This window comes from Pieris napi, chromosome 17 (assembly GCF_905475465.1).
Source record: "Pieris napi chromosome 17, ilPieNapi1.2, whole genome shotgun sequence".
NCBI lineage: Eukaryota > Metazoa > Arthropoda > Insecta > Lepidoptera > Pieridae > Pieris > Pieris napi.
The window spans coordinates 10,905,295-10,932,999 of record NC_062250.1 but is presented as its reverse complement, the minus strand read 5'-3'; the positions used below and the strand labels follow the sequence as shown (position 1 = coordinate 10,932,999).

At 33.4% G+C, this 27,705-nt stretch overlaps 1 protein-coding gene across 1 annotated transcript; it reads right to left on the bottom strand.

Moving 5' to 3' along the window:
- LOC125057753 (galactokinase-like) lies at positions 1–27,703 on the bottom strand. The gene is made up of 9 exons (XM_047661628.1): positions 27,582–27,703; positions 25,693–25,857; positions 18,643–18,826; positions 15,821–15,947; positions 12,475–12,600; positions 4,619–4,800; positions 3,205–3,320; positions 1,854–2,012; positions 1–129 (listed from the first exon to the last, which is right to left on the bottom strand). The coding sequence occupies exons 2-9, from the start codon at positions 25,855–25,857 to the stop codon at positions 16–18; spliced, it is 1,173 nt and encodes a 390-aa protein (XP_047517584.1). The 5' UTR covers positions 27,582–27,703; the 3' UTR covers positions 1–15.
- Between the last annotated feature and the right edge of the window lie 2 nt (positions 27,704–27,705).

The window sequence follows — 27,705 nt, the reverse complement described above, 5'->3', positions numbered from 1 at the left end:
TATTTATAAACATCGTTATATTTTTAAAATTTTTGCGCCATCACTTGGTTTACAAACGAAAAATGTCGGATTTCCTTTGTACTCCTGTAGAACCTTATCTTTGATATCCTTTGAATATTTTTCCTCTATCTGTAAAAAACATTAATAAACCTTTCATTACGAATATTCTATTTTTATCTCGAGTATGATTCCGATTTAAAAATAAATAATTGAAAAATGTTATAAAAATAGGGTTAGTTTAGAGGTGAATGTTAACAATAGATTTGTTTAACGTCCATTTTTAATATCAAGAGATATATCTAATACTAAGGCATTATATGAGTATTTTTTTATTTTTTATTAGGTTTAATGTAGGCAAGTCATAATGCAGAACTGTACCAAAGGTGGCCATTTCGAATGAATTATAGTATTAATTAATATTTAATTTGTAATAGAACTTATGGCTGGAAATATATACACAATATTTCGCTTTGAATCGCTATATACGTCTTGTTAACACGAAGGTAAATGGCTATGACCTGACATATAGCTACATATAATTGCGAATAATACTTTGAACATACAGTAGTATTATTATCTGAACACAACTCAAGTATATAGAAGTACACGTAATGATGAATGGCAAGGCCTGCTACGTAATTTAATAGTCTCGTAGCCTCGTAGCAGGGCTACGTAGCTACACGTTTTAATGCTACGTCAAAGTTATGATTAGCATCTAGCAAACTTTCTGCACCGGTTCGTTGATATAATGTTTCTCATATTCGAATGCAAATGAGGCATCAAAACACTATTGATACTATTATTAATTAAACTTATATACGCAGCTTGCAGTAGCGAAGTTCGACGTATGCCATTATGGGTACCAAGTTCCACCGAGATTAATCTTTAAAAATATTTCAGTTATTAATTGTTATTTTTACGTAAAGCTTAGATACAGTTATTGGTGGTTTTAATATGGTCAATTGCACCAAACGGGCATTAGCAGTGTTGTTGTGGGCAGGAGGCTCATCTGATGTTAAGTGATACTCACATTGCTAGAAGGCTCGTAAGTGCGTTGCCAACCTTTCAATAATTGGTACGCTCTTTTCTTGAAGGACCCTAAGTCGAATTGGTTCGGAAATACTTCAGTGGGCAGCTGGCAAAAACTGCCTTAGAAAACGCTCAGTTGTGGAACGACGGACGTCTAGGTGATACGGATGGTATTTTGTAATTTACCTTGACGTCCGATAATAAATCTCAGCTGGTAAAGGCTAATGGTAATATTAAAATATTAAGGGGTTTTTCATCAATATTTAGGGATGTTTAAAGTTGGTCCTAGGAATCACTGCTCTGAAAATCTATTGACTGTAAGCAGAAATTGATAGTTTCAATAAAGCGTTTCAATAGATCTCGATTGAAATATCTTATCATCTTGACCTACCAACGTTACTATTCCAGCGTATTCCAGCTTCCAGTTCTAACTCCTTAAACATCAAATTCCAACTTAAACTACTAATTTAGTTTGTTTACTTCTATCAGTGTTATATAGATTTTAGGTTTAGGTATGATAAAAAGCTTTATTCATCACTCTGGCTACAGCCAAAAAGATATTTATCAATAGGGAAACATGACAGACACTTCAAAAATTCAAGATATGTTAAATATATGTACATTGTACAAGTTATTATTATAGAATTGCCATGAATTCACACATATACAAAAATACATACGACCCTTAAATGTCCCCCTATACGATCAACCCCTATTTTTTATCATAGTAGATAGTTATTTTTATTGAACTTAAAGTGTGTTATAAATAAATATAAATGTATTGGAATTTTTAGTGCCAAAATTAAAGGTTAATTTTCTCTTACCAAAGCAATAACGCAGCCTCCGAAACCACCGCCCGTCATCCTCGCCCCATAAACACCCGGCGATGTCCTCATTATATCGACAAGCTGATCCAACTCCGGACAAGAGACCTCCATTAATTGACTTAGCGATTTATGTGACTGGTATAGAAGAGCGCCAACCTATTAAAAACAGAAAAATTAACTAAAAATGCGTAATTTAGTTTAGATTTCCTAAGTTTCTTCATAATCTCTAAATACATATAATACAAAGCAAAATAAGACAAAACATGACAGCACAAAATTTATAAATTAGGAGAACAACAAACAAACTAGTAGCTATAATAAACAAAGAAGATACAAGGTTTAGCACATTAATAGTTTTAACTTATTCTTAAATGAATCAGTAGAGAAGTGGAGGGTGTTTTTTAGTTGCAAAATAAATAGCCTAGAAACAAAAATGCTTCCGAAGGTTATTCTACACGGGAGAACGAAGACGCTGCCAGTTTCTTATATAAATTGAAGATTAGTTTATTAAGTTTGTTGATATTCTGCCCTTAACGGGTAAAAATTATTTACCCACCGTTAGATTAGTATGTTTAGGGTGCGACTGGAAAATTTGAAGAAGGGTCTGGGGCATAAGGTTAAGGGGTCGATTACCTTTGAGAAAAGCTTTGGTTTTTAAAATAGAACAGCTATAGGGAGATGCTTTTAGTCCGGCCCCGGTGGAAATCGAAAAAGTTTTACCTTATAAAACGGTAATTCATAGCTTGACGGGTCTCAATAAACAATGGAACGAAAAACTTACTGCCTTTTTTGTTGATCTTGATTTATTTAATAACTTGACAATAAATTACTTTAGCAGAGACTTCTTTGCGGGCTTGAGGTTTATAAATCACAGAAATAGATCTACTTAGTCAAAATCGTGAATGTAATGAACATAAATGTAAAAATTGCAAATTGTAAATGTAAAATCTCAAAAACATTTTCGTTTATGCTCTAGCGATATTTATCGAAACAAAATCTTAAAATTTAGTTTTTTACATTTGGCAGGCATAAGACTGATGAAGGAATTCCAGGCACAATTTTTGATCTCCGACATATGCGTTTGATTAAAAAAAAAAAGCCGCACTGTTAGAGGTTTTGTTTGGTTATAAATTAGAGAGGGAGTATAAACAATAAATATAGTACAGTAAACCAAAGAATTTTAATATTTCTATAATCCAGTTAATGAGGAAGATTTAACATTACGCTATGACCAAGGTAAATCAGGTGATATATTCACCTGATTCGCGGCTAAGAGTCAAACCTAGAGAAAATATTTCCTGAGAAACAATTTGTGTAAATTTATATTCCTTTTTACTGTGTTACTTACTTCCTTTAAATATTTTTGTGGTAGCAGAGTAGCGACTTTCTCAGTGCGCGTGATTTCTTCGATGACATGTTTTGCCCTCTTCACGATATCCGGATGCGACTTAAGACTTTTTAAATCTGTAATGAACGTAAAAAGATTCCCCTTGAGGCTAAAGCGTGTGACTCTCTATCCAAGGGTCGGACGTTCGAACCCTGGCTGTGCATAGAGATACATCAGCTGCTAGATGTACATCGTGAGGTATGCATGTATTTCTTTCATTCAGGACAAATTTATATTATTTTTCCTTACAACCATGGCAACCCGTTGCCCTTCCAATTATTTTTTTTCCACTGTTATTAGTTTTATAGTAAAACTATTAAAGAAATTACTTATTATTCCTACACAACCGATAATTAATTAATATATTTTCTTCTAGCAAGCAAGAACATCAATAAGTTGAAATTGAATTCAAAGTTTGACGTAATTGACCTTTCTCATAATTTCGATTTAGAATATGAAATAAATATATTCCTATTACAATTAAATTTCGGGCCGAGAACCACAATTCTTGTGATATTCTATCGGCGTTTCAGGATTTACAACAGGACTTTGCCTAACATAATCTCAATTCAATATTTGATAGTTGAAATTATTGATATAATAGTAATAATGAATAATAAAGTCCGTTAATTTCCAATCTTTCCAAATGGTCAAGATACAGTTTAGAATTGTTACATTTTTTTTTCTCTAGTTATTCATTATCCTAATTTCTTTCAGTACTATTGATCAGAACACATATATCAATATCCATGGCTTTCTTTCTCCATTCCCTTGCTAATGCTTCTATTTCTTCTAACCATCTTTTTATTGGTTTACTACCGCTTTCTACACTCAATACCAATCCATATTTTACTACTAGAGATGTCTCATAAACATTTCAATAACCGATCAATGGGTCGTTTTTGTAAAATATCTTTGAATTCGTAATTTCGAATTTCGACATTTATCAATCTAAATTTGTAAGAATCAAGATTGTAAAAAATATAGATTATAGATCGAGTATAGAAAGCGGCCGACAGTCAATATCGCTTCAAACATATCGTCAAATAATAACGTAAAACTTACCAATAAAGTAATAATGATAAAATGTTACTATTATGGGTACTATAAAATGTGAATTATTGATTGCACTGTTTTATGGTTAAAGATAGATAAAAGATAGTCTTATTTCCTAGAAAAAGCTGTTACATTAAAATTTTTCTTTATTGTATCAGCAAGAAATTGCACATAAAAAATTCATGACCCGCGATTCGAACTTACCCAGTTGAGTTGCACGTTTTCACCCATACTTGGCGTATTACGAAATACGCAATGAAGGAACAAGTTAGTACGTTAAATGTATTTCTTTTACTACTAATGTAAAATCTGGTTGTACCTTCTATATCCTTGACACCTGCATCCCTAAGTGAGGGTACTTTGAGTATCTTCGCGGCGTCCTGGCACTGCGATCTACGTAAGGGATACTCGCTCCCAGTCAACTGATGTTTTACATTGGAATTCACTACTAAAATCACTGCGTTGTCTATTTGTAGAGGGATCTGCTTTGCTTCTAAGGACCTGGAAAAAATAACCTAAATTAATCTCTAGGTCTATCTGGATGAGATTGGCTAAGTTAAAATAAAAAATAAATCAGTGGCGCTACAGCCGTTTCACGATCATTTGTCAATCTAATAGACAAGTAGGTGGTCAACTTTTAGAGTACGAGTATAAGCCAAGCCGGTTACCTGACGATGTTTTCCTTCACCGTTCGCGCAAATGTAAAAAAATAAAAATAAAAAAATATGTTTATTATGGAACATAAGATACATGTATCACTTATTCCACGTCATTAAATTTCAATTTGTAGGCATCCCTACTCATCGGCAAAGAAGACAGAGGGTGTAGGCCGAGAGAAAAAGCCGGCGTAAAAAACTCTCGGTACTCTTTTAAAATATCAAATCATCAAATAACACTTATTTTAAAACAAATATCGCAAATTGATTAGAGGTAGCCTGTCTAGCACTAGTCCCAGGCCCTTTTATCAACTAGATAATCGTTGACTTTATAGTAAGCCTTTTTACACAGCTTTTCTTTAATACATTTCTTAAATTTATTGAAAGGCAGAGATAAAAGAGCCTCTGGGATTTTATTAAAGAAGAGTATCCCTTTCCCCAAAAAAGAATTACTAACTTTGGATAGTCTAGTACGGGGAAATTGCAGCCTGCGTTTGTTCCGTGTATTAACATTGTGCGTATGTTCTATTCTAGTCAACTTATCACTATTTTTGTATACATACATAATATTTTCATAAATATATTGCGAGGGAAAGGTAAGTATATTAATTTCCTTGAATTTATCTCTAAGAGATTCCCTACATTTTAAATTATAGATTGCACGAATAGCCCTCTTCTGCAGGATGAAAATAGTAGTTTCGACATCAGCAGCATGACCCCATAATAAAAAAGTAAAATGAGCTCATAGAAAAAAAGTCACGACCTCGGAGATGAAAGTCGCACGCTGAAGCCACTAGGCCAACAATATACTTTATACTTATAAAATATAAATAAGAGCATATATTTTATGTAAATGGATCAGCAACATTTCTGAATATTGTATTTTATAAGCAACGTATTTTATTGTTTATTAGACGGATAATTACAAGATATTTATTTATTAACACTTCGTTGTATGTACACAAATAAAGTACAATTCAAATTAAATGAAATAAAGAGGAGGACAACTAGTCCATTGAAATGTTACATTTTTTAGGCCTTACCTTGCGTTTTTTAGAGGACGCAATTTTATTTTTTTGATGTGTAGAGGGGGTCAGTGTAAAGCTAAAAACAAATTTGTGGGGTCGCCACTCTTGTCCCACGGCCGCCATCTTGGAAAAAGGGGTCCAAAAACCACGTTTTTGGCTATATCTCCTAAACTATCCATCGTACATAAAACTTGGAAAGACACATTTTGTAGCAAATCGCTGTGCCTACATTTATGTCTATGTAACTTTTTATCATAAATCCAAAATTCAAAAAGTTATAAGTAAAAAAGTGAAAATATTTCCTATTTCTAAAGTTGACTAGGTGCGTCAATGCTCATGACAAGCCGATCAAAACAGCAGTTTTACCTTACTTTTAAGATCTCTCGTTTATTTTAAACAAATTTTCCAAATAATTTTTTATTTTTTTTTATTCGTACACTTTACTTATTGGTATTCCTAGAAGGCCTATTCCACAGACAACTTGCTGATATGGTAATCTTCGACATAATTATATTATCAATCAGTTATTAGAATGGTAGCTAGCTATCCCTTTTTTATTTATAACTTTTGAGTTTTGGATTTATGATAAAAAGTTACATAGACATAATCGTAGACACAGAGATTTGCTACAAAATGTGTCTTTACAAGTTTTATGTACGATGGATAGTTTAGGAGATATAGCCAAAAACGTGGTTTTTGGACCCCTTTATCCAAGATGGCGGCCGGGGGACAAGCACGCCAACCCCACAAACTTGGAGTTAAGCTTGTATTGACCCCCCCTACATGTTCCATAAATAAAATTGCGTCCTCTAAAAAATGCAACCCCAAATGTAACTTTTCAATGGACTAAACGGCCTTATCGCTTTCGAGCGGTCTCTTCCAGGTAACCACTGTGAGGAAACAAAATACATAGATAAGGTGAGAGCAAGAAATACGACATATAGTTACTTAGACAAATTAATGGAACAAAGCAAGCAAAAAACCTATGTTAACAGATAGGGACATCAAAAAAAGGAATTACGGTAATTTCAGATCAGTAAGTTTAGGGATATATTGGTAGATGGTATGTCATTTTAAATAAGCGTTCGTCGATAGCCATAAGAGCACAAATTGCCCGCCTAATTACCTAACAGTTTTGCAATAAACACATCATAAACTTCATACAATCATAACCCATCGCAAACCCGTCCAAATACAGGATAACATAACAAAAGAAACTCGTAAAACTATGCTGGAGATGCGAGGTCCACTCAGAATGCATCCACAACTTAAACCCGTCACGAACAGTTTGAGGTTGAAATAGGTCCACATCGTTTGACCGGGTTGATCAAGTGCGAATTTCAGTAAATAGTCACCCCGAAGTTAGTGAAAACTGTTCTCAAAAACAACAATTTTTCATGCAGTTTTTAATAGATATAGTGGCAAATGTATGTGAAAGCGAAATTTGTTTTTGACGTGACAACGTCTTATAATTCGATGGAGCCGGCTGCACGCACGGAAAAACATGACGCATGCGGCGTTACCTCGCTCTGAGGCGTTCCATTTAAGGCTTAAAGTGCAAGCGAGAGCGCGGAACGAGCGACAAAGAGGCACAATCGGCCTTCGCGTTCCGCAGCGTTAAAAAATTTACATAATTGTATTTATGCGTACAAATAAATGTTACTTGATCAATTCAATTGTGATTTCCATTTACCTCCTTCTCTATATCCATAAATAATATCTATCAAACAAATAAAATTTAAACTTCTTCTGAAAAATGCAACCATTCCATCAGTATTTTCTTTTGATGTTGTCATCGTCAGTAAACCGACTTTAAAGACAACCGAATGTTTTTTTTGGGTGTTACTATCACTAAGATCTTTTAGAGTATCAGTAGGTATAATTTAAAAAAGTGGCGGAGAGTTGCTTGCCAGTTCTTCTCGCCTACTCAGTACTCAACCCCCTTGACTTGCGAACTGGTAGTAAATGTAAATTTAGAATCAATTTAACATCTTTTCTGTTGACGTTCAAATGTGAAGTTGGTTACATATATGAATAAAGTTATTTTGAGTTTGAGTTTAATATTGCTCTCCGCACTCACTAGCAAATAATGTAATGACTGAGAAAGATATTAATACCGGTGACCCCAGAACTGGTGCTTTCCTTGCTAAACAAATAAGTATTGCAATACAGCGAGGAAATGCTGCCAGCGTTAAAGATACACTTCCACAGGGACTTTTTAAATTTGCTTTAATTTTCTATATCAATTTCTAATTATTCTTATTACTATATAGGATAATATATTTATATTTGTGTGTTGAAAAAAAAATCCCAAGAACAAAGGTATATTAGGGAAAAACATATAGGGGGAAAGTGCGTGCTCCTATTTCAACATGCCTCCTGCTGATAGAGGACAAATCTTTGTTTTTAATTTATCTTATTATTATTTATTACTTAAGATGATGGAACATGGTGTAATGGTTGCAGCTCCTTACAAACATTGTGTAAAACAAAAAACTTGGCCTTTAAAAAGAGTGGCGGGGAGTTTATTGCCAGTTCTTCTCTTCCGTTCTACGCCCTTGATTTGAGAACTGGCAGTAAATGTGAAATTAGAAGCATTTCATATATATTTATTTTTGACGGAATGGACGAATGGACGATGTGACAGACTATTTAGCTTCTTGTCTAAATAATTATGATCCCTCCTACACGGTATTTATATAATTGAATTTTATAAATTCAAACATAAATAATAAAGTGGAATACAGTGACGTATTTAGACAAGGATTTACCTTAATCTAGCTTCAAACAGTCGGCATCACGATCTCTGGAAACTTAACTGTTGAATATTATCGCAATATAAGGTATTTATATAGCTTAATATATAATAGATAGCCCCCAACATAAAACGTATATTGGTGGTGTGTGTGGGAAGGTCAGGGACCGATCTTAGACATAAACATAACATTTATTACTAACAAAAACACACACACACACACATAATAACAATAATCAAAGAAAAAAATATAATGAGAAATAACAAAAAAAATACCTTTTCCCTTTCGGTTCGTTTCAAGTGTGTAATGTGTGTTGTGGTTGTAATTGGCCCTGGCTCAGCATTATGCTGAGGAGCAGACTGCTCCACAGCGCTGGTCGTTCTGCCGGAGACCACAGCAGCTAGTTTACGCCTCAGTCGCAAAAAACTAATGTAATAATACTAATACTTAGTAGAAATACTTACTTCGCAGTAAGTATTCTGGCAATGTAACTGTTTATGGAGGCGGTATCATTAACATCAGATGGCTTCTACCCGTTTACGTTAAAAAGTCAAGGGGTATAGGAAAAGTGTGTGTTTTATCTAGATGCTTATTTTTGTTTAAAGTATATACTTAAAAAGCGGAGATAAGATTTTGTATTATTATATTTCTCCTTTGTTGTCTGTCTTTAAGCGTTAAGGATTTAGTCCGTATTGTTTCGAATATGTTTCATAGCAAAGTACCAGTTCTAATATCACACAGACAGAAATCTAGAGATATTCAAAAGATTTTATCTCGTAAATATTACACGCGCTTTAGAATATAAAAGCCCTCCGAAAATATAAACGAAAACTTATTATCCATATACACACTTGGCTACACAAGCGTGTAGGACGAAACTTATAAAATTACAGTGTAAATTCTATATAACGTCATTCGTTATAAAGAACTCTCTATAACGTAAAAATAAGTTGAATTTGTTTGGTTTAACACAAAATCCATACAATAATTATAAAGAGTTTACACAGTAGCTTCTATATTTATAAATTGTTTATTATATTGTGCTCTATACGTTCACAAGTGTACTTGTGCACAGGCCCCATGTTTTTTTTTATGTACAGGGACCCCTACATCCTAGCCTATCAGACACGCGCACACGTATAAATTCAAATGTCATAATCCACTGGCTGGCAAACTGCCTTGCGATTCTGTAACTCACTTTTCGAACTCACACAGCGGTTTTTACAGCGGCGGTCGCGCTGAAATCAGTCGTAAAGTGAGTTACAGAATCGCAAGGCTGTTCAGTTATAAAGAATTTTGTCTTAAAATAAAATGAATTTTATACACGAGAATTCGATTAAAAAGAAAATGACTGGCCCACTTTCTACCTTATTTTATATTTCTTACTTCTCTGAACCGGTCAATAGGAAAACATTTTCCTTAACATTCCTTTTAAATATATTTAGCGAATCGTTAATACAATTTTTTATTCTTGCCAGGCATTGAAAATGAACTTAAAAAATAGACAATAGACAGCTTACAGTGCTGAAGACTCCGTCAAGCTTTACTTGATAGCTTTAAGTTCCAATAGAAACTCAATACGTAAAAAGAAAATTTATACTCATTCTACTGCCTTAAATAGAGGAGTGTATTTATTAAAATTTGGTATTTTATTTGATGATGTGATGATTAAATTATATAAGGATTGACGATAATGATAAGACTATGTAACTTCTATACTTCAAGAGACCGAAGAGCTGGCAGCTACCTCGGACAAAGAAGTCTAGCTATTAAAAGGGGGAACGCTGCCAGTATCTTCGGAACCTTACCTAAAGGGACTTCTTTTAATAATATATTATTTTAGTTATTATATTTAAAGGTTAGTTTTTATTGTTATATTGCTTTTATTTTTAGATAAGATAGCTTTTAACATATGTATGATATGGTAAACTTTATTAAATTAATAAATATGTAATAATAATATGTAAATATTTACTGATTTCAACTTAATAAATTTGATAAAACTTCTATTCTACCTTTTAAGCATTTGCACGCCATTGTGTGGCAGAATACGCGAGCTTTAGATTGTATCATAACATTTTTGTACCATATTCTTGCAAATTAATTGTTATTATTAATAACTTACGATAACATAACCAGAGCAATCAATTACTTATTAGCTATGGAATAAAAAAAACAGTTTATTCTTAACAGTACTTGGGCACTCAAGTAGATAAAAGTTTCCTTTTAAACGCTCCAATCAATTAACAAAGTTTATTTTAAAATAACATGAGGGCAGGTTACCGTGCATATTGGCGAACTACAATGTATTGGTAAAAATAAAATAAATTAAACTAGCTTCGATAATAACTCGATGTTTCGTGTTTTCCAGCAAATATTCAGCGCCAATTGAAGCTTTGATCCATTAAGTCATAAAACCGAATAGTTAATTGGACAATTTAAAGCAATGCTTTGCAAATTCGCCAATAAAGTTCGTAATTTCCAAATCTAACAAATTAACAACAATGTAACAAATCCAAACCCAAAACTGACTTAAAGAAACTATGTTGTAACTATGTTTTCCATTTAACGATTAAACCACAATAAAGGGGAGTCTACACGGGCTACACTTTTAATGAGTCCCGAAAATACAAAAAACATTTTAACACAGCACATGGCTAAATGTCACGAATCGTGGCAAACTTCACGTAGCATGAAAAAGGGACGCACTACGTAAAGCGAGACAGCAATAATATAGCTGAGAAATATTGCTGTATTTTCAATTGCAAAGCGGTCGATCCGGCCATACATACGGCTGGGACATTAAACATTCATCGGCCATACAAAAATTATTTGGCAATATATCCCGGCCATACTAAAATACTACTTTATATACTTGCAGCTATACATTTTCATGAAAAAGTGGCCTGTCTAGCAGCCTCTTTATAATACGCAAAAGGTCCGTTCTCGCCCGAGCAAACACAATTATGTATCGCTAATATAATAAAATATCAAACATAACTTATCAAATTTAAAATTAAGTTTAAGTTAACGTAAAACAAAAGAACTTATGGCGCATTTTATTGTGATTGCTAGTACAATCACAGTCTTCGACCTATTGAAGACTAAAGAAGTAATCATATAGTATCAGTAATAGTGTTACGAAGATGGGGTGATTTATGGCCATTTCAAGTTAGTCTCTATCACATATTAGAAAATGTTATTTTCCATAATGTTACCCTCGTTTTCAGGAGTCTGAAACATTTTTTCAGAGTTTCAGAACATGTGTAGTCGAGTGGTACAGTTATCAGGAAACCCGTTTTGGCCAGGTGTTTTTAGGCCTAGTTATAGCCCTTTGATAAAGGAATATTCTAGACCGAATTTTCTAGTTGTGGGACAAGCACGGAATAATACGCGAGAGAGAGGGAGGATCGGAACATTCTCGAAACCAGACTAAACACTCCAGAACGCCGTACGACGAGGACGGAGCAATGTGCGAAACAGAAAAAGAGTACGAACGTTCTAGAATTGTGAAACTGCTATCAACCAATCCTGCCTAGAGAGTTCTCGAACATCATTCAATATTATTCCCAGGGATATATAAGCTTTTCTTAAAATACATAGGTTTATCTGCGTAGCCGTCTGTGTCTGACAGAAGTGTGTGTAAGACACGCATAGCACACTCCTTCACAGTCGTGTACACAGACTTCTCGATTACGAATTTGTTTATTTAAACAACATTTATAAAATACATACCGACAATCTATCAGTAGGGCGTGATCCTTTTTAGCCATGGTCACGATGTACTGATCCATAATACCACAGGGCATTCCGGGGAACTCATGTTCTGCCTTCTGACACAGTTGAGCTTTCTCCACGAGTCTGTAAAAAGATTTTATGCTGAGGTGGTTTAGTTAAAACCTATTTTTTGTTTTAAATTTATTTTTATTAATTTTAAATAATTTTATATTAATTTTAAATTATATATATTTAAGTATAATAGTAATTTTTTAAGTTACTTTTGGACTTATCTAGAATAAAATCTTATTAAAAAAATTATAAATATAAAGGTAAAAATAAATGTAAAAAGTTTGGTTCCTGTAACAGTGTACCTGTAACGCTGGCAGCATTTCCTCGCTGTATTGTCATACTTGTTCCAGCGAGAAAATACCAGCTCTGCCCTGCGATTCTGTAACTCACTTCACGAACTCACACAGCGGTTTTCGCATCGGCGGTCGCTCTCAAATCAGTCGTGAAGCAGTCATTTTATGATTTGGCATTCTGATTCTGATTTGGCATAAACAATAAAGTACAAGCTCCCACCTTTTCAGAATGCCAAATCATAAAATGACTCCTTCACGACTGATTTGAGAGCGACCGCCGATGCGAAAACCGCTGTGTGAGTTCGTGAAGTGAGTTACAGAATCGCAGGGCTGGGGTCTTAAATAATTATGTTACCAAAATTTATGTTAAAATTGGAAAAATATTTGAGTATGATGAAGATGAGGTATTTAGTTGTCTACGAGCTAAAGTTTGTAGTTTGCCCACTAATTTCTCGGAACCTAACGTAATATCGGCATGATTTTTAAAATAAAAAACTTAGAAAAAGGTTCATCAAAATCCATGCACCTCTGTGAAATATGTATCCACTTATAACACGGTACTCTTATTACGCGATTTTAGTCCCTCGTATATCACGGGTATGCCCCCATATAACGCGGGCATTTTACAAGTCTGTACTTTTTTTTTTTTTTTAAAAGACAATTCACACCAATTGACCTAGTCCCATGCTAAGCTGGTGAAGCTTGTGTTATGGATACTAGGCAACGAATATACACACATATTATAGATAGATAGACATATAAATATACATATATTTAAACACCCAAGGCCTCAGCACAACACCAAATGCTCATCACATCGATGTTCGTCTCAGCCGGGGATCGAACCCGGGACCCATGGATTCGCAGTCAGGGGTACTAACCACTAGACCAATGAGTCGTCAATCAAGTCGTCGTCGTACTGCTTCATAATTGTACGCACTGATTTCGTTTATAACATAGTGTTTCCTATTAGATTTAAATCCGCTTTAACGAGATAAGTTAAACGGGAATCATTTGTACATAACGCGTTATATGGGGTCATACACAATTCCGTGAAAATATTCCTACAACGCGTTTCGCAACGCAAAACCAACCATGTTATAGGAGGGTGTTTTATTCTTCCTCTTTAGCTGTATAGTAGCTACTTGAACGTCTAATTAAAATCACTTTTTAGCTTCTAATTGAAACTTAAGTAAACTTATACAAAAAGGCACTGGCAACTCTTTTCAATCACGAAGTTTGTTATTTCTTCTCGTCCGCTTGAGGACTGGTATATAATTAATATTTCCCTTAATACATTATTATGAGTAGTCAACAAACGTTTAAACATCTAGCTGATAGCTGAAAACGTCTGTAACTCAAACAAACTCTGACTCACTTTAAACTTTATAAAGCACTACGAAACTTTGGTTATTGCTTCGTATTTTAGTGAGATCATGTCACTTTGGATCTCATCTTACGTATGAGATCCCTGAATGCATCAAACAATATTAGATAATAAACTATGAATATTGGTGTCCTGGAGTTTTTAATTGTATAATTTTTTTTATAATTAAAAATGAATCGCAATCTTGCTATGCGCAAAACTCGCTGGAGAAATTCGAGTTTTTTCTAATTGATTCCTTTAACTCTAAGGAAGGTTTTTATTGAGAGAAAAATTGGAAAAATATAAAATAACGTTGAAATGTTTATTATTATTCTCTATTGGGTAGCATAGCAAAATGTTCCATATGTTGGTATGTAGCTACGAATAAAAATAGGTAAAAAAACTTTTTAAGTTAAACGGTTTTATGTTAAACATACATTGCAATGTTTAAGATAAATGTACTAAAAACCAAACAATAATAAAATAGATACAGTCGTGGGAATTATAAACATATGCATAGACTAGACTAAAATAAAACCGTGGGGCACGTAAATTGTCTACAAATTATCGACTTAATGTGCGATAGAAGAATCGTTTAATTCGTCGTTAAAATAGGCAGTTGGCCCGCAGACGGTCAGGAAATTACTTACTATTTTCTTGCTCATGGAAATTCCAATAGTTATACACTCCATGTAAATAAAAGAGATGTTTCAACTAGTTTATCGTTGGACATTCACACTGCTGGCTGGCGAGGAATCGTTTCACTGCTCGTAGTTTGTCTTTAATCGACAAAACATATGATAAAAGTACTACTCGCTCACCACTATGAAACCCTAAAACTCGCTTATAATCGAGCTTGCTAGCTTGTTTCCAAATTCTAGCCCTACTTATCACACGTCCATCGTTGTCGGTTGAACAACTGCCTAATTATAGTGTAACATTACAAAACAAACATTTTAATCAACGATTGTAGACAATTGACGTGCCCTACGGTTTTATTTTAGTCTAGTCTATGCATATGTTTATAATTCCCACGACTGTATCTATTTTATTATTTTTTGGTTTTTAGTACATTTATCTTAAACATTGCAATGTATGTTTAACATAAAACCGTTTAACTTAAAAAGTTTTTTTACCTATTTTTATTTTCTAGTTTTTAGTTTTTATTTCGCATTCTGTTTAATTCATTTAGTGCTTCATTATTGCAAGGTTCCTAGCCCGTTAGTTTATATAAATAAATCAATTCTATAATATAAATATAATATATATTTAATAAATAAAATAGATACAGTTTTTAATATAATTTTATATATATATATATATATATATATCTATAATATATATTTATATATTATATAATATTTATTTATTTTTATTTTATTTATTTAGTTTATTGTATTGTCACCAAAATCCAAAGTGTATACAAAATTTCAGATTAATCGGTTGACAGGAAGAGGGTGAAATTTGAATTACTAAATTTGACCCAAGAATAAAACAAACGGGGTGAGCTAAATAAAACCGTTTATAAAAAAGGTAGACTAAGTAAAAAGAAGAAAAAAGTAAAAGTATTTATAAGCGTTATGCTTTTGTTTTTATTATTAATTAGTTTTGTAATTACTAAATGCCAACCTACCCGACGCTTCGTCCGGTCAATGACTCCAGGAAGGTGAAAAAGGCAACCTCGAGAGACGCACTACTGGACACCCCGGCGCCCATGGGCACGTCAGAGACAATCACGGCATCAAATCCATGAACGGCAACTAGAATTTTAAATATAAATTAAATTAATAAAAAATAGGCTTTACTACATTAAGTCCATGTCATTAGTACACGACCTCCGACGGAGTGAAGGCCTTCTCCAAATTCTTCCACTTGTCTCTCACCCTTGCCCGCTATCACTCTTATTCCATCTTCCTTTTTCTGGTGGGCGTACTCTCTTTTTTCTTCCCACTGGGGCATTCCAATAAGGGTATTTTTGACCCATCTGTCATCAGAAACGCGGGCAATGTGACCAGCCCATTTCCACTTTAATTTTTGATTGTATTACGTAAATAAAAAGATTATAAGCCTCAATATTTACAATGTTCTAAATAATAATTAAATAAATTAAAGTAGAAAATTGAAACTAATTTAAAACGTGTGGTCACTATGGCACCTTTAATTCTGGCACTGACAACATTTCCATTAGCTTTTATTCTTTGATGGTTATGTCTCTTTCCATTTGCTAACAGACACCAAAGTCAAGACTAAACAATAAATAGCTTTGATTTCTTTTATAAATAATTAATTTAGCTCTTCATCACTACATCTATATTTAAAAAGTGTATAAGTATAGCGTTGACATATCATATTAAATTTATTATTATTAGAGTATAGACACCATAATTTTAAATTAAGTTCTTGGACTGTATTTCTATCTAAAATGAAAATTATTTCTACATACAATTTAAGAGCTTATATTAATTCATTGAAGTATGCAGGAAATATAGTAGACCGAGGCGAATCGGATCACTTTTTCTTTGAGGTTGAGTAAATCATACTAAAGTGCTATATAATGTTATTTTTATTGATAAAATCGTAAGAAGTAACAATTACCTATGAAATAAATATTTGAAAACTTAAATCATACATATATTCTCTTAATTAGCTATTAAAAACTAAAAAAAGGAAAATATCCGATTCGCCCCAACTCTCGGGGTGAATCGGATCATGCACAAAATATAACAAAATTTTAAGGTATAGTGTTAAATAACTTTGGAATCAGTAAAAATATATAATAATAAGATCAATTTTAATTATTGGCACATAATTCACATATATATTATGGTCCTTTTTTTCTGTTAGCTCGTGAACGGTACTGAAAAACTCTTAGCAGCTTTACGCAAGGTCAAATCTTTGTTCTGGACTTAATTTACAGCCTCTTTCATTTTTTCTTGACACCATTCTCCGGTGGTCATGAAATAAATATGAATCAATAACCTCAAACATTTAATAAATCAGTTTAAAAGTATCATCCAATTCGCCCCTAAGGATATGATCCGATTAGCCCCATAATTAAGACTTTTGAAATAAATATGTTAGACGTTAACCTCTAAGATTATACTTAAAAGCGAATTGGTTCTTCAATATTAACACCTTGCTTAGCAATATAAACCAAAGTAGTTAAATTTTAAGACAAATCCGTCATATGACACAAAGAAAACGTAAGTACGTAACCTTAGATGAGCGCCAAATTGCGACACACACAAAAAACCAAGTGGCTGACGAGCGGTATTGCCACTGATCCACAAGCGCGATCGCAATACTGCTTATGTCGGGAGGTGCTCAGTAAATGGAGAGACACAAAACGCCGGTTGAGTGCGTTCTATGTGAATGTGATATTTGAATTTTCAACACATTTCTAATTTTGATCCGATTCGCCCTGTGATCCGATTCGCCTCGGTCTACCCTAGTATTATTTGATAAATTGTCCGATGATAAAACTTAGCTTACTATGTGGAAACTATAACATATTATAACTGAGCGTCATTGAGTGACATTTCTATAAATAACTAACCCATTTTTTTCAGTTATAACGCATATTTCATATTGAGCTCTAAATAAGGTACACAAAATAAGTAAATTTACGTAATTCCATAGATTTTCATTGTGGCACGAACCGTCTCACACGTGCTACACAGGTTTCAATTTTTTTAATAATATTCAACCTATTTTGTATTTCGAAAGCAAGACCTTCCATATGATATTAACACTTTATTGTGATGTGTGACTTAACAGCGTTTCTAATAAACCACAGACAAACAACAACGTCCGTTTAACCAATCATAAACAAAAATGGCGCCATTATTTTAACTATCAAAATGTAGGCGAGCACCATAGATTAATCATTAAGGCGTCATTTATACATGATCTATCGTAATAATATCCACCTATAACTCGCATCTTAACATATATTCAATGATAGCATAAACACTAATAATATAGTGTATATAATCAGAAATAAAACGTTTTTGCTGAATCTAAGTATCTCACTTGTTCTCATAACTATTCGACACAGTTTAAACCGAATTATTTTTAAACGAAAAGAACATTTTATTTGAATTGATAGATGTTTTGTGCTTATATATTAGAGTTCTTTGAGAAATCCGAAACGTCCGTTTAGTCAATTATTTTTCTTTGCTTTGACATCTGAACGGTAAGCATATTTTACTGGAAATATCGCATCGCGTTTATTAATTAACCAACGGTTCTATAGAGAATACTAATTCCAAAGCGCGTCTTCCGAGCGTCTTCACCATAATATTCAACATCTGTTTTATTGATGTAGTTTCTATTTTCTGAGCCGTCTATCCTACTGTTTTTATATTTTGTTATAGCAGTTATTTCTATTACAACTTTTTGTACATGTCTAACCTAGAATAAACGCCACAGTTTTAACCAATTTTATGAGTTTACCTGGAAATTTAGCGACCACTCCCTTGACGTAATTAGCCCAGGCTGGTTCGCCTGGTTTGAGGACCCCAACTGATGGAGAAACAAAACTGGTGTTTCTCTCCTCACCATTGGTTAGGACGGTGTGAACCCTACATTCTTCTAGATTGTTGTAGGCCCCCACAACGACCGTGGTAAATGGAAGTGCCTAAAACAAATATTCAAAATGAACATTTTTTTTTTAATATAAGTTATTAAATTGAATTTATTATAATACTTTATTTTATTATAATATTTATTTCCAACGCACAAAGCTGGTGCAGCCGCAGAGAAGGCGGTAAATAATGAACTAGTCTTTCCTTCAACTTAGAATTTCTACCCTTTGGGGTTCAAGTGCACAGGCGCATATTAAAGATTTAAGTTGGGGCCTGGTAGATAATACCGGTGACGCCAAGGCTGGTGCTTTCCTCGCTCAACGAAAGAGTATCGCAAAACAGCGAGGAAATGTTGCCAGAAAGAAAAATAATTTAATTTTTATAAAGGACAGAACGGGCGTGATATGTATCCGCGCATGTCGTGCCATTTACCTGAGTGTCTCATTTCTATTTTACTTAGCCTAAACGGTAGCCAAAAATAAACGCCAAATTGGCGCCCATCGTGTGACCCATAAAGTTTCATTTTTCATTTTTAGAATACTTTTTTTATAAAAAAATAGTTAAATCTGCAGAATATTTATTAACATGTATATTCTGTGGAGTCTTTACTAGTTCGGTATTTTCCAACCTTTGTTAAACTGTTCACTCTGTCTTCATATTAAACTTTGGAAATCATGGGTTTACCGCTATATGTGTTAAATTACAAACTAATTCCAAACATCCAGTATACATCACTAAAGGCATATTTCAAGATAAATTAACCTCGTTAATTTAGGTTCTGCGTTGAGCAGGCCAGTTAGAACAGTTTTAATAAAACTCGGCAACGCACCCGCGAGCCGTCTGGCATTGTCCATTAGCGGCGGGTAACACTTAACATCAGATGAGCCTCCTGCGCGTTTGTAAAAAAAAAAATTTTTTTAATTTTTTGTTTCAATAAAAAAGAACTTTTACTAACGTGAATACGATATAGTTTATCTTTCCACCGAGTCATCGAACAAATTTACAACTTATTTAGTACCAATGATATTATAATTATGTAATAAATTATTCTATTATGAATCATCAAAGTTCCCCACACGAACTAATTGATTCGCATAAAAAGACGCCGTAATGTAGGGCAATTTGTAGCGTTATCGCATCAAGCATTAAGTTCCATGACAACGCCAGTATCTATGAGAGATCGTTACTTAAAGTGGGGTGAACCGACGCATTCCTTTGCCAGCCAAATACAAGTGTCTCACAGATTTGTTCAGTTCAGTTTCTTGGAAAGTCGTGTAAGCGCAGTCGCTGGATGGAGATAAAAAGCCTAGTGTTACCCGCCCTCATCCTATAATGAACAGTGGGAACTATGGGGCTATTTTATTTACCCAACTTTGACCACCACCCTCCCCTTGCCTTCTTTTTTTTTGATTGGGGACTTGCGTTGCGCATACCCTTCTTCGTTCATCTTCTTTATGTGGGTCTCGCTATTGTGTCCCCACTAAAACCCCAAGACGCCACCAACAATCACCCTAGGCGGGATGCGGTAACAGCAGAACCCTATCCGCCTCTTCACGCCCCGTGTCACCGTAACGTCAAATAGTGGTGCTGTCATTTGCATGACGGCCGTCATAGCGATGATAAACAGTAGTTCAACGTTTTTTCGCGTGTAGCGGTGCCCATATTTAATTAATACACTGAGTGGAAACGTGACTTGGACGAGCGAAAATGATTGTTTTTTTGCATTAAAAGTAAAGACGGCCGTTACTTAACGGCACCGCTTTTCTAGGATACCTAAGCTTTACGGTCTGATCGACGACATCCCTATTTTTAGAAACGGGGGCGATTTGTGTGCTTCTAAACTTACACTTAGAACATGCACAATTACACATACAACTTATTTTAAGAGCAATTTGGACGGATTTCTTTATTTAAATACACTCAGTAAAATATATACTTCGTACATTTATAAACCGACTTGCGTGGGAGAAAGAAAATGTTTACTTAAGGACTGTCAAGATAACAGAATTAAAGAGATCACTTTGATAGATTACAATCTTTTAGGTATATTATCTATATTAAATAAATGTTCGTGCCTAAATTAGTACACCGGTGTAAACTTTAAAATCTATAATAATATCCCGTATAACTATCCAGATACAAACTCACAAATCCCATAAAAATTACGCTAATTAAATTGGATTTCGAATCTACGGGGTCTTTAGGTATCTTTTCATGACTCTGTCCTCTGAGGTGTTAAAACTAACACAGACACAGCGCACGCTAATAAAAACTCTTAGCTACACTCTCAAATACATGCCCACACACACCCATTCGCACACTCACACATTCAGATAAACTTAATGTCTTATAAGACTTGAATTTGATTAGTTGTAACACTAAACCTATGTTTGTGAACCCAAACATGTACCATTGACTAATTGTTATCTAGTTACCCACAACAGACTCCCTGGTGTGGGGACTAGCAATATATGAATTTTATTTATTTATTTACCCTTCGTTGCAAATGAAAGAAACACAATACATAAAAATTATAAGGGATGCAACGGGCGGCCTTCCAGGCAACCCTAGTTAAGAGAAAAACTTAAAAGAAATAAAAAAGAAACATGTCCACAATTTTGTCATATGAATAAAAAATTTATTTTTAAAAGTTACTTTTTGCTTTTACACAAAGGACATTTATTAAAGAACAACACGTGATAATTCATTTTCAATAATATAAGTTGCAATCTATTCTAAAAAACATAACAGTTATGGTGAACATTTCACAAAAAATACAATTTAGCCCTCCAAATTTTAGTTTTTACTAGTAATTTTTGCAATGCTTTTTTGTAATTAATCAGCCCACTACCGAATATATCAAGCTCTGGAAAAGTAGTGTTTATTCTGTTATTCGAAAATGAGAGGTGCCTGAAGTCCTAGGATGGTTTTTGCAGACGGAATTTGGAAAATTCTGCTGATTTTGAAACTTACTAACATTCTGTAAGAGGTTAGGGTTACGGATTCCGCTAGTAATATAATATCTGTTCATTAAAACTTCTGATAATAAAACCGGACGCGCTACAAGCCTTGGCTTCAGATTTCTGCATCAATTTGGTTATCATGTATTTTCTAATACTCGACACGCCGTCGAATTTTTGGTCTAAGGATTCCTCACTATGTTTTCCTTCACCATGCGAGCGTGTTCAATGTATAAAGTACTTGGGATCGAACCTATTGAATCTCTATAACTTTGTTTAAAGCATCAAATACAGGGGACTAGGTTCCGAATATAATTTTGTCCCATTCGGTGTCGAGTTGGTCTGTGGGGCTTTATAAGGCTTTTTAAGGAAATAGCAAAAAGGTTTGTCGACATCACAGGAGACCGAGCTGGAAGCTACCTCGGACAAAGTATTAGTCTAGTTGTTCAAAGGGGAAACGCTGGCAGTATCTTCGGAACCATGCCTAAAGGGACACTTTTAATAATATACTTTAGTTATTAAATTTTAAGGTTAGTTATTGCTTTTTGTTATATAAATTTATGTTAGCACTATGTTTTTATATAGGGGCAAACGGGCAGGAGGCTCACCTGACGATAAGCCCCCACCCATAGACACTCACAAATCACAATATCCAGAGGCCTCGCTTTTCTTGACTTAATTCGGATTCTAATACGTATAAAAAAATCTACTACGTATTATAAAATTCTATTAATAAAAACTAAAAAAGCCTAGCGAATGAATATTTCCACTCGTTATTTGCATTACTAAAATTCAATCAAAGATAAAATAAAAATAAAAATTGCAAAGCGCAAACACAGTGTTGTTTAATGGCTTACTAGACAGGCCTACAAATATTCGTTGTAGCTGCTAAACTTTGATGATACCACGTTTTGATACCAAGAGTTGATTGTCAACGCTTGAGGGAGAAAGGGTCACAACTAGTACAATTACCCTTCAGGTTGAATAGACTGCAAAGCCAGATTAAATGTATCAGTTGAATTACTAAAAACGCTATTTTGGAGTGAGACGAGAAAAATTTGTTCGAGTTTTCAGAGTATCTACAAATCGAATATTAACTTAATAAAATATAAATGTCTTCATTCGTTCAACTTTAATATTTTTGGTCTTAGACATCTATCGATGTAGGGGAGAAATTGCCTGTGCCAAAAATTAATTTGGAATTGTATAGGAAACACCTTTCGTAATCAAGGTTTATAATAATTTACCAAAAACATTAAAGGATCATTCTACTACAGTTTTTGAAAATCGACTTAATGTACTTTTGGAAAAAAAATATTATTCTATTAATAATTATTTGCGTGAGACATTATAATTAATATTAATTTGATAACGTAATAATGTGGTATTTCATCAGTACAAATAAAATAATAATTAATTGTATTTCTTTTTAACTCTTTAGATACGCAATTAAATTTTTTTCTGCGGTGTAGCCCTTTAGTTTTTTTGGTATTTTCTGTACTTTTAGTTTATACATATAAGCAATATATAAAAAAACTTAATAAAAACGTATCGTTTCACGGGCGTTGTTTGCTGCCAACTGTTTTATCATAAACGCTCTTCCAAATCTCCAATATTGATTCTATGAAAGTCGAACGTGTTTAATTCTATTATCAATCAATCTAGCATAATTACGTCGAGCCATCAATATTAATAAAGTAATGTGACTGTCTCGAAATTAGGATTAGAATTTATTAGATTACGCGTCGCTGAAAACTGAATTATTCCACAACATTTCTTAACGGTGATAAATTATGATTTCGTAAAGAAATTCGTTAATACTAATTAAATTGTAAACAATTTTTAACTGCTAACGCATTGAAGTAAAATCAATAATAACCAAGTAATGTATCTATGGTTTTCTTTTGTCATTTTTTAAAAAACTGATGTGTATTCCGTTTTTAGCTATCATGGGATGTGTGTGTTTTATGTATTATACTTGGCAATTAATAAGAGTGGCGGAAAGTTTCTTGCCAGTTCTTCTTACCCGCTCTACGCCCTTGGCTTGCGAACTGGTAGTAAATGTAAATTTACAATTAATTTAACTTATTTCTGACAATTCATAAGTGTACTTGTTTACCTGCATGAATAAAGATATTTTGAGTTTGAGTATATTATAACTAAATAAACAGAATAGCAGTGAACTTATATCAGCGGCCGTTCAAGTATTACGTAGGCACAATAGGGTGGAACGGTCTTTGATTTTCTTATTTGGTGATAACGTCAACAGTAATTATTTACTTTTTTACACTTTGTCTATGCTTGGTAACGAAATGCATTTTCGAGGATTCCTACTAAAAATAAATACGATTATGTACTATTATTTTTGAGAGCTTCTCTTACTTTTGCTGACAAGAGGAGGGGGGGGGATAAATTGCAGTAAATCTGCTTAAGTAATACTTGAACGGCCTCTCAAAACAATTATTAATATTTTATTAGTACATTGTCTTTGTTAGTATATAATAATCGTCTGTATATGTAATCCGTTTTGGTAATATTTTTAATTTAAAAAAGGATGAATTATCAATAAAGTATTAAATAAAAAATAGAATGTTCCTATTTTAAGCATTTTCAATTATGCAACTGATTTGAACAGATCCTTCGGCAAAGTGAAAAAAGAATAATAATAATTAATATGTTATCAATATCGAAGAGTATGATTACAATTTATATGAAATCAAAAAAAATTGATCACTGTTATTTTCTGTTAACTGGCTAATATTTAAATATAAATCTATGCGTGTATTCTGATGAAATATTTGTATATTCGAGAATGGTTAAGATTTGTTATAAAAATTATTTTTTTATTTAACACATTTACAGGTACAGACTCTAGGTCGCTAGTTAATACATTTATTATCACAATATGTATTTAACTAATACAAATTACTATAAAACATATATGTATTGGATATATTAAAAATAATGTAATTTCCATTCAAATAATAGTTTTGTCGAAAGACCTCCAAATAGTACAAAACTTCTGTGTCATTTAATAAGCAAGTACTCTAAGTATACCGACACGAAACAATTTTTGGTATATCACCGGGAATTGACGCGCTCCATAGTGCTACTACTAAGCATTTTTTCAAAGACGCAGTCAAAATATATTTATGTAGGTAACGTTATAAAAAAAATAATTAATGACTCTAATGAGAGATTCAGAAACGATATTTAACGGTAAGTGTTAGTCCTTGTTAAAAATGTATTGGATTTTGATTTGCGGGTTTTGATTTATCAGTTCACGTTTTTGGAAACTCACTACTAAATTTACTGCCAGTATCAATACAAACATCTATACGATATAATTGGTTTATTCTAGTGTCAGAAGTTATCACTATCGCTTGGTATAAATTTTTGGTATAAATAATCATAAATTATGTATTTGTTATGATATAGTTACATAAAATGGATGTTTCAATGTCAAAGTCGAAAACTTTGATTTAAAACAATTAAATTATTTATATAATATAGAGAGCAGTGTTAGCCTAATGGCTTGAGCGTGGGATGCTCATCCCTGAGGTCGTAGGTTTGATCCCAGGCTGTCCACCAATGGACTTTCTTTCTATGTGCACATTTAACAGTTGCTCGAACGGTGAAGGAAAACATCGTGAGGAAACCGACATGTCTTAGACCCAAAAAGTCGTCGGCGTGTGTCAGGCACTGGAGGCTGATCACCTACTTGCCAATGATTTTTTTAAATAAATAATTTTTAAAAAATCAGTGGCACTACAACCTCTTTAGGTCTTGGCCTCAGATTTCTGAATCTGTTTCACGATCACGATTGTCAATCTTATGGGCACGTAAGTGATCGCTACAGACCTCAGGGTTGAGAGTTACACGATGAAGCCACTAGGTCAACAACACTGCTCTTTATAATGTAAAAATCCCCCGAATTATAGAAGCAGATATAAACATACCACAGGTAAGACGAATCCATCGCAATAATCTACATGTTCTCCAATGAGGTTAACTCGTCCGGGCGCACTGGCCGCCGCAGAAGCTTCACGCCCGAATAATTCACTGAACTTGCTCTTCGCCTGCTCAAATAATAGCTTTTCACCCTTTGCTGTTACCTCGGACATCTGGAAATTGTGATTGTAAGTTCAATAAGAACATTCCATTCTAAAGAGCAGTTGCTATCTATATATATGTACCGGAATAAAACAAAATCCGCAAGTTTATAAATACTATTTTATTGGAAATATATTATTAATTTCCTAGGAAATTTATAAACTTTCGTAGGATTCTAAACGAGAGATAAATTGTATTATTTTACGACCACATTTTCGCAATTACATTATTATTATACCGAAGACATACTGAGCGCTAAGTCATCACTTAAAAAAAGTCATCGCGACTGAATGAGCCAGTGAAACTAATAAAACTTCGAAATGCATAAGCATTTCATAAATATCGTGATAGATTTTATACCTAAAATACTATTCATAGATTAATCTAATCAAAATCATTTCGTTAAGTAAATAAGCCGAATATCTAACGAAACGTATCCAAAAGTTACGATTATAGGGGCGCAGTTTCGCCCGCGTAGATTTCGTGTATTTTAGTTTTTGCGAACTCTTCAACAATAAACGTTATATTTTAGTAAATTTACATAAAACCATAATGATTTATATAATTAAGGACCTATCTGGTCGCCAAACTCCAAATAAGTACATTGTCTCTTTCCATTTTTTGTCATCGTTTCTTGAAGCAGGGAAAAAATATATATTGGAGTTGAGTAGTTTATGAATCCATTTTGAAAGATCGATACACGATTTAAATAACTTCGCTCGATGGAAAAAAATCCAAACATAGCCAATTTTTGACACTTTGAATTCATTTTATGACGAAAATGTATATAGAACATGATTTTGAAATTTACACGATATATTTTATCGCAAGCCAAGTGATCCATTCCAGAAAAAATATGTGTATAATTACATTAATTTAATGTTGTACATAACTAATTGTTATTACGGGCCGGCGCGCCCCAGTGCTCCAGCTCTCCACTGCGCACCGCAGTCCACCCCGAGACACTGACACAGCAATTCGTGCTGGGATAGGACCTTAAACCTGCCTCATACATCACACTCTCTATTTGTGTCTAAGATCTGTTGGGTATTTTTTGAGTTTATTGGATACACAGAGACGAGCAGGTTGGTCTCACGGCTGGAGACTTTATCAAGATAATAAATCAACCAGTGAATTTAGTGTTTCATCTTTATGATACTACTTCTAGTCCGATAGTGAAACAACAAATGAACATTAATATTTATTACTATAGTACGAGTACATGTGATATCATAACTATAAGTACATTGTTATCTAAATAACAGAAAATAGTATTACTTTATTAAACCGAACACCTACTTGCTTTTGGAGAAAAAATTGTTACGTGGAATTTCTGGTCAATTTCAAAACATCTAAAATTGCTATTACCAAAATAAACAAACATTTTTTCAGTAATAAATACAACATTTCTATTGAATTTAATTTATTTTACTTTTTAATTGCTCGGAACATTCAAATTAGTTATTCTCAAACTTGGATTACATTTTGTTTACCTTCTCTTATGTGGTCTTTTTTTAAACCGTATTTTATTTCAGATTCAAATAAATATAAACTATAGCTACTACCTAACGTAATCACAATATCCGCTTATATAATTATCAAACTTAATTATAAGTTTATCGCATAAAAACTTAAACAATTGCTTTAGTTACGCGATAACACACACGACAGATACGAACAACAAACGTAAAACACGATTAAAACGTTTAAAAAAGTTTTACAATAAATTACTCACAGTTTATATGCAAAACGAAACCGTACAATGTCACGATCAACTACACAGTAATCATGTACGGGTAACTCATTGAATCATTAGGTTCAATGTATAATGGCAATTTATCTTAGACTGGAATTGATAA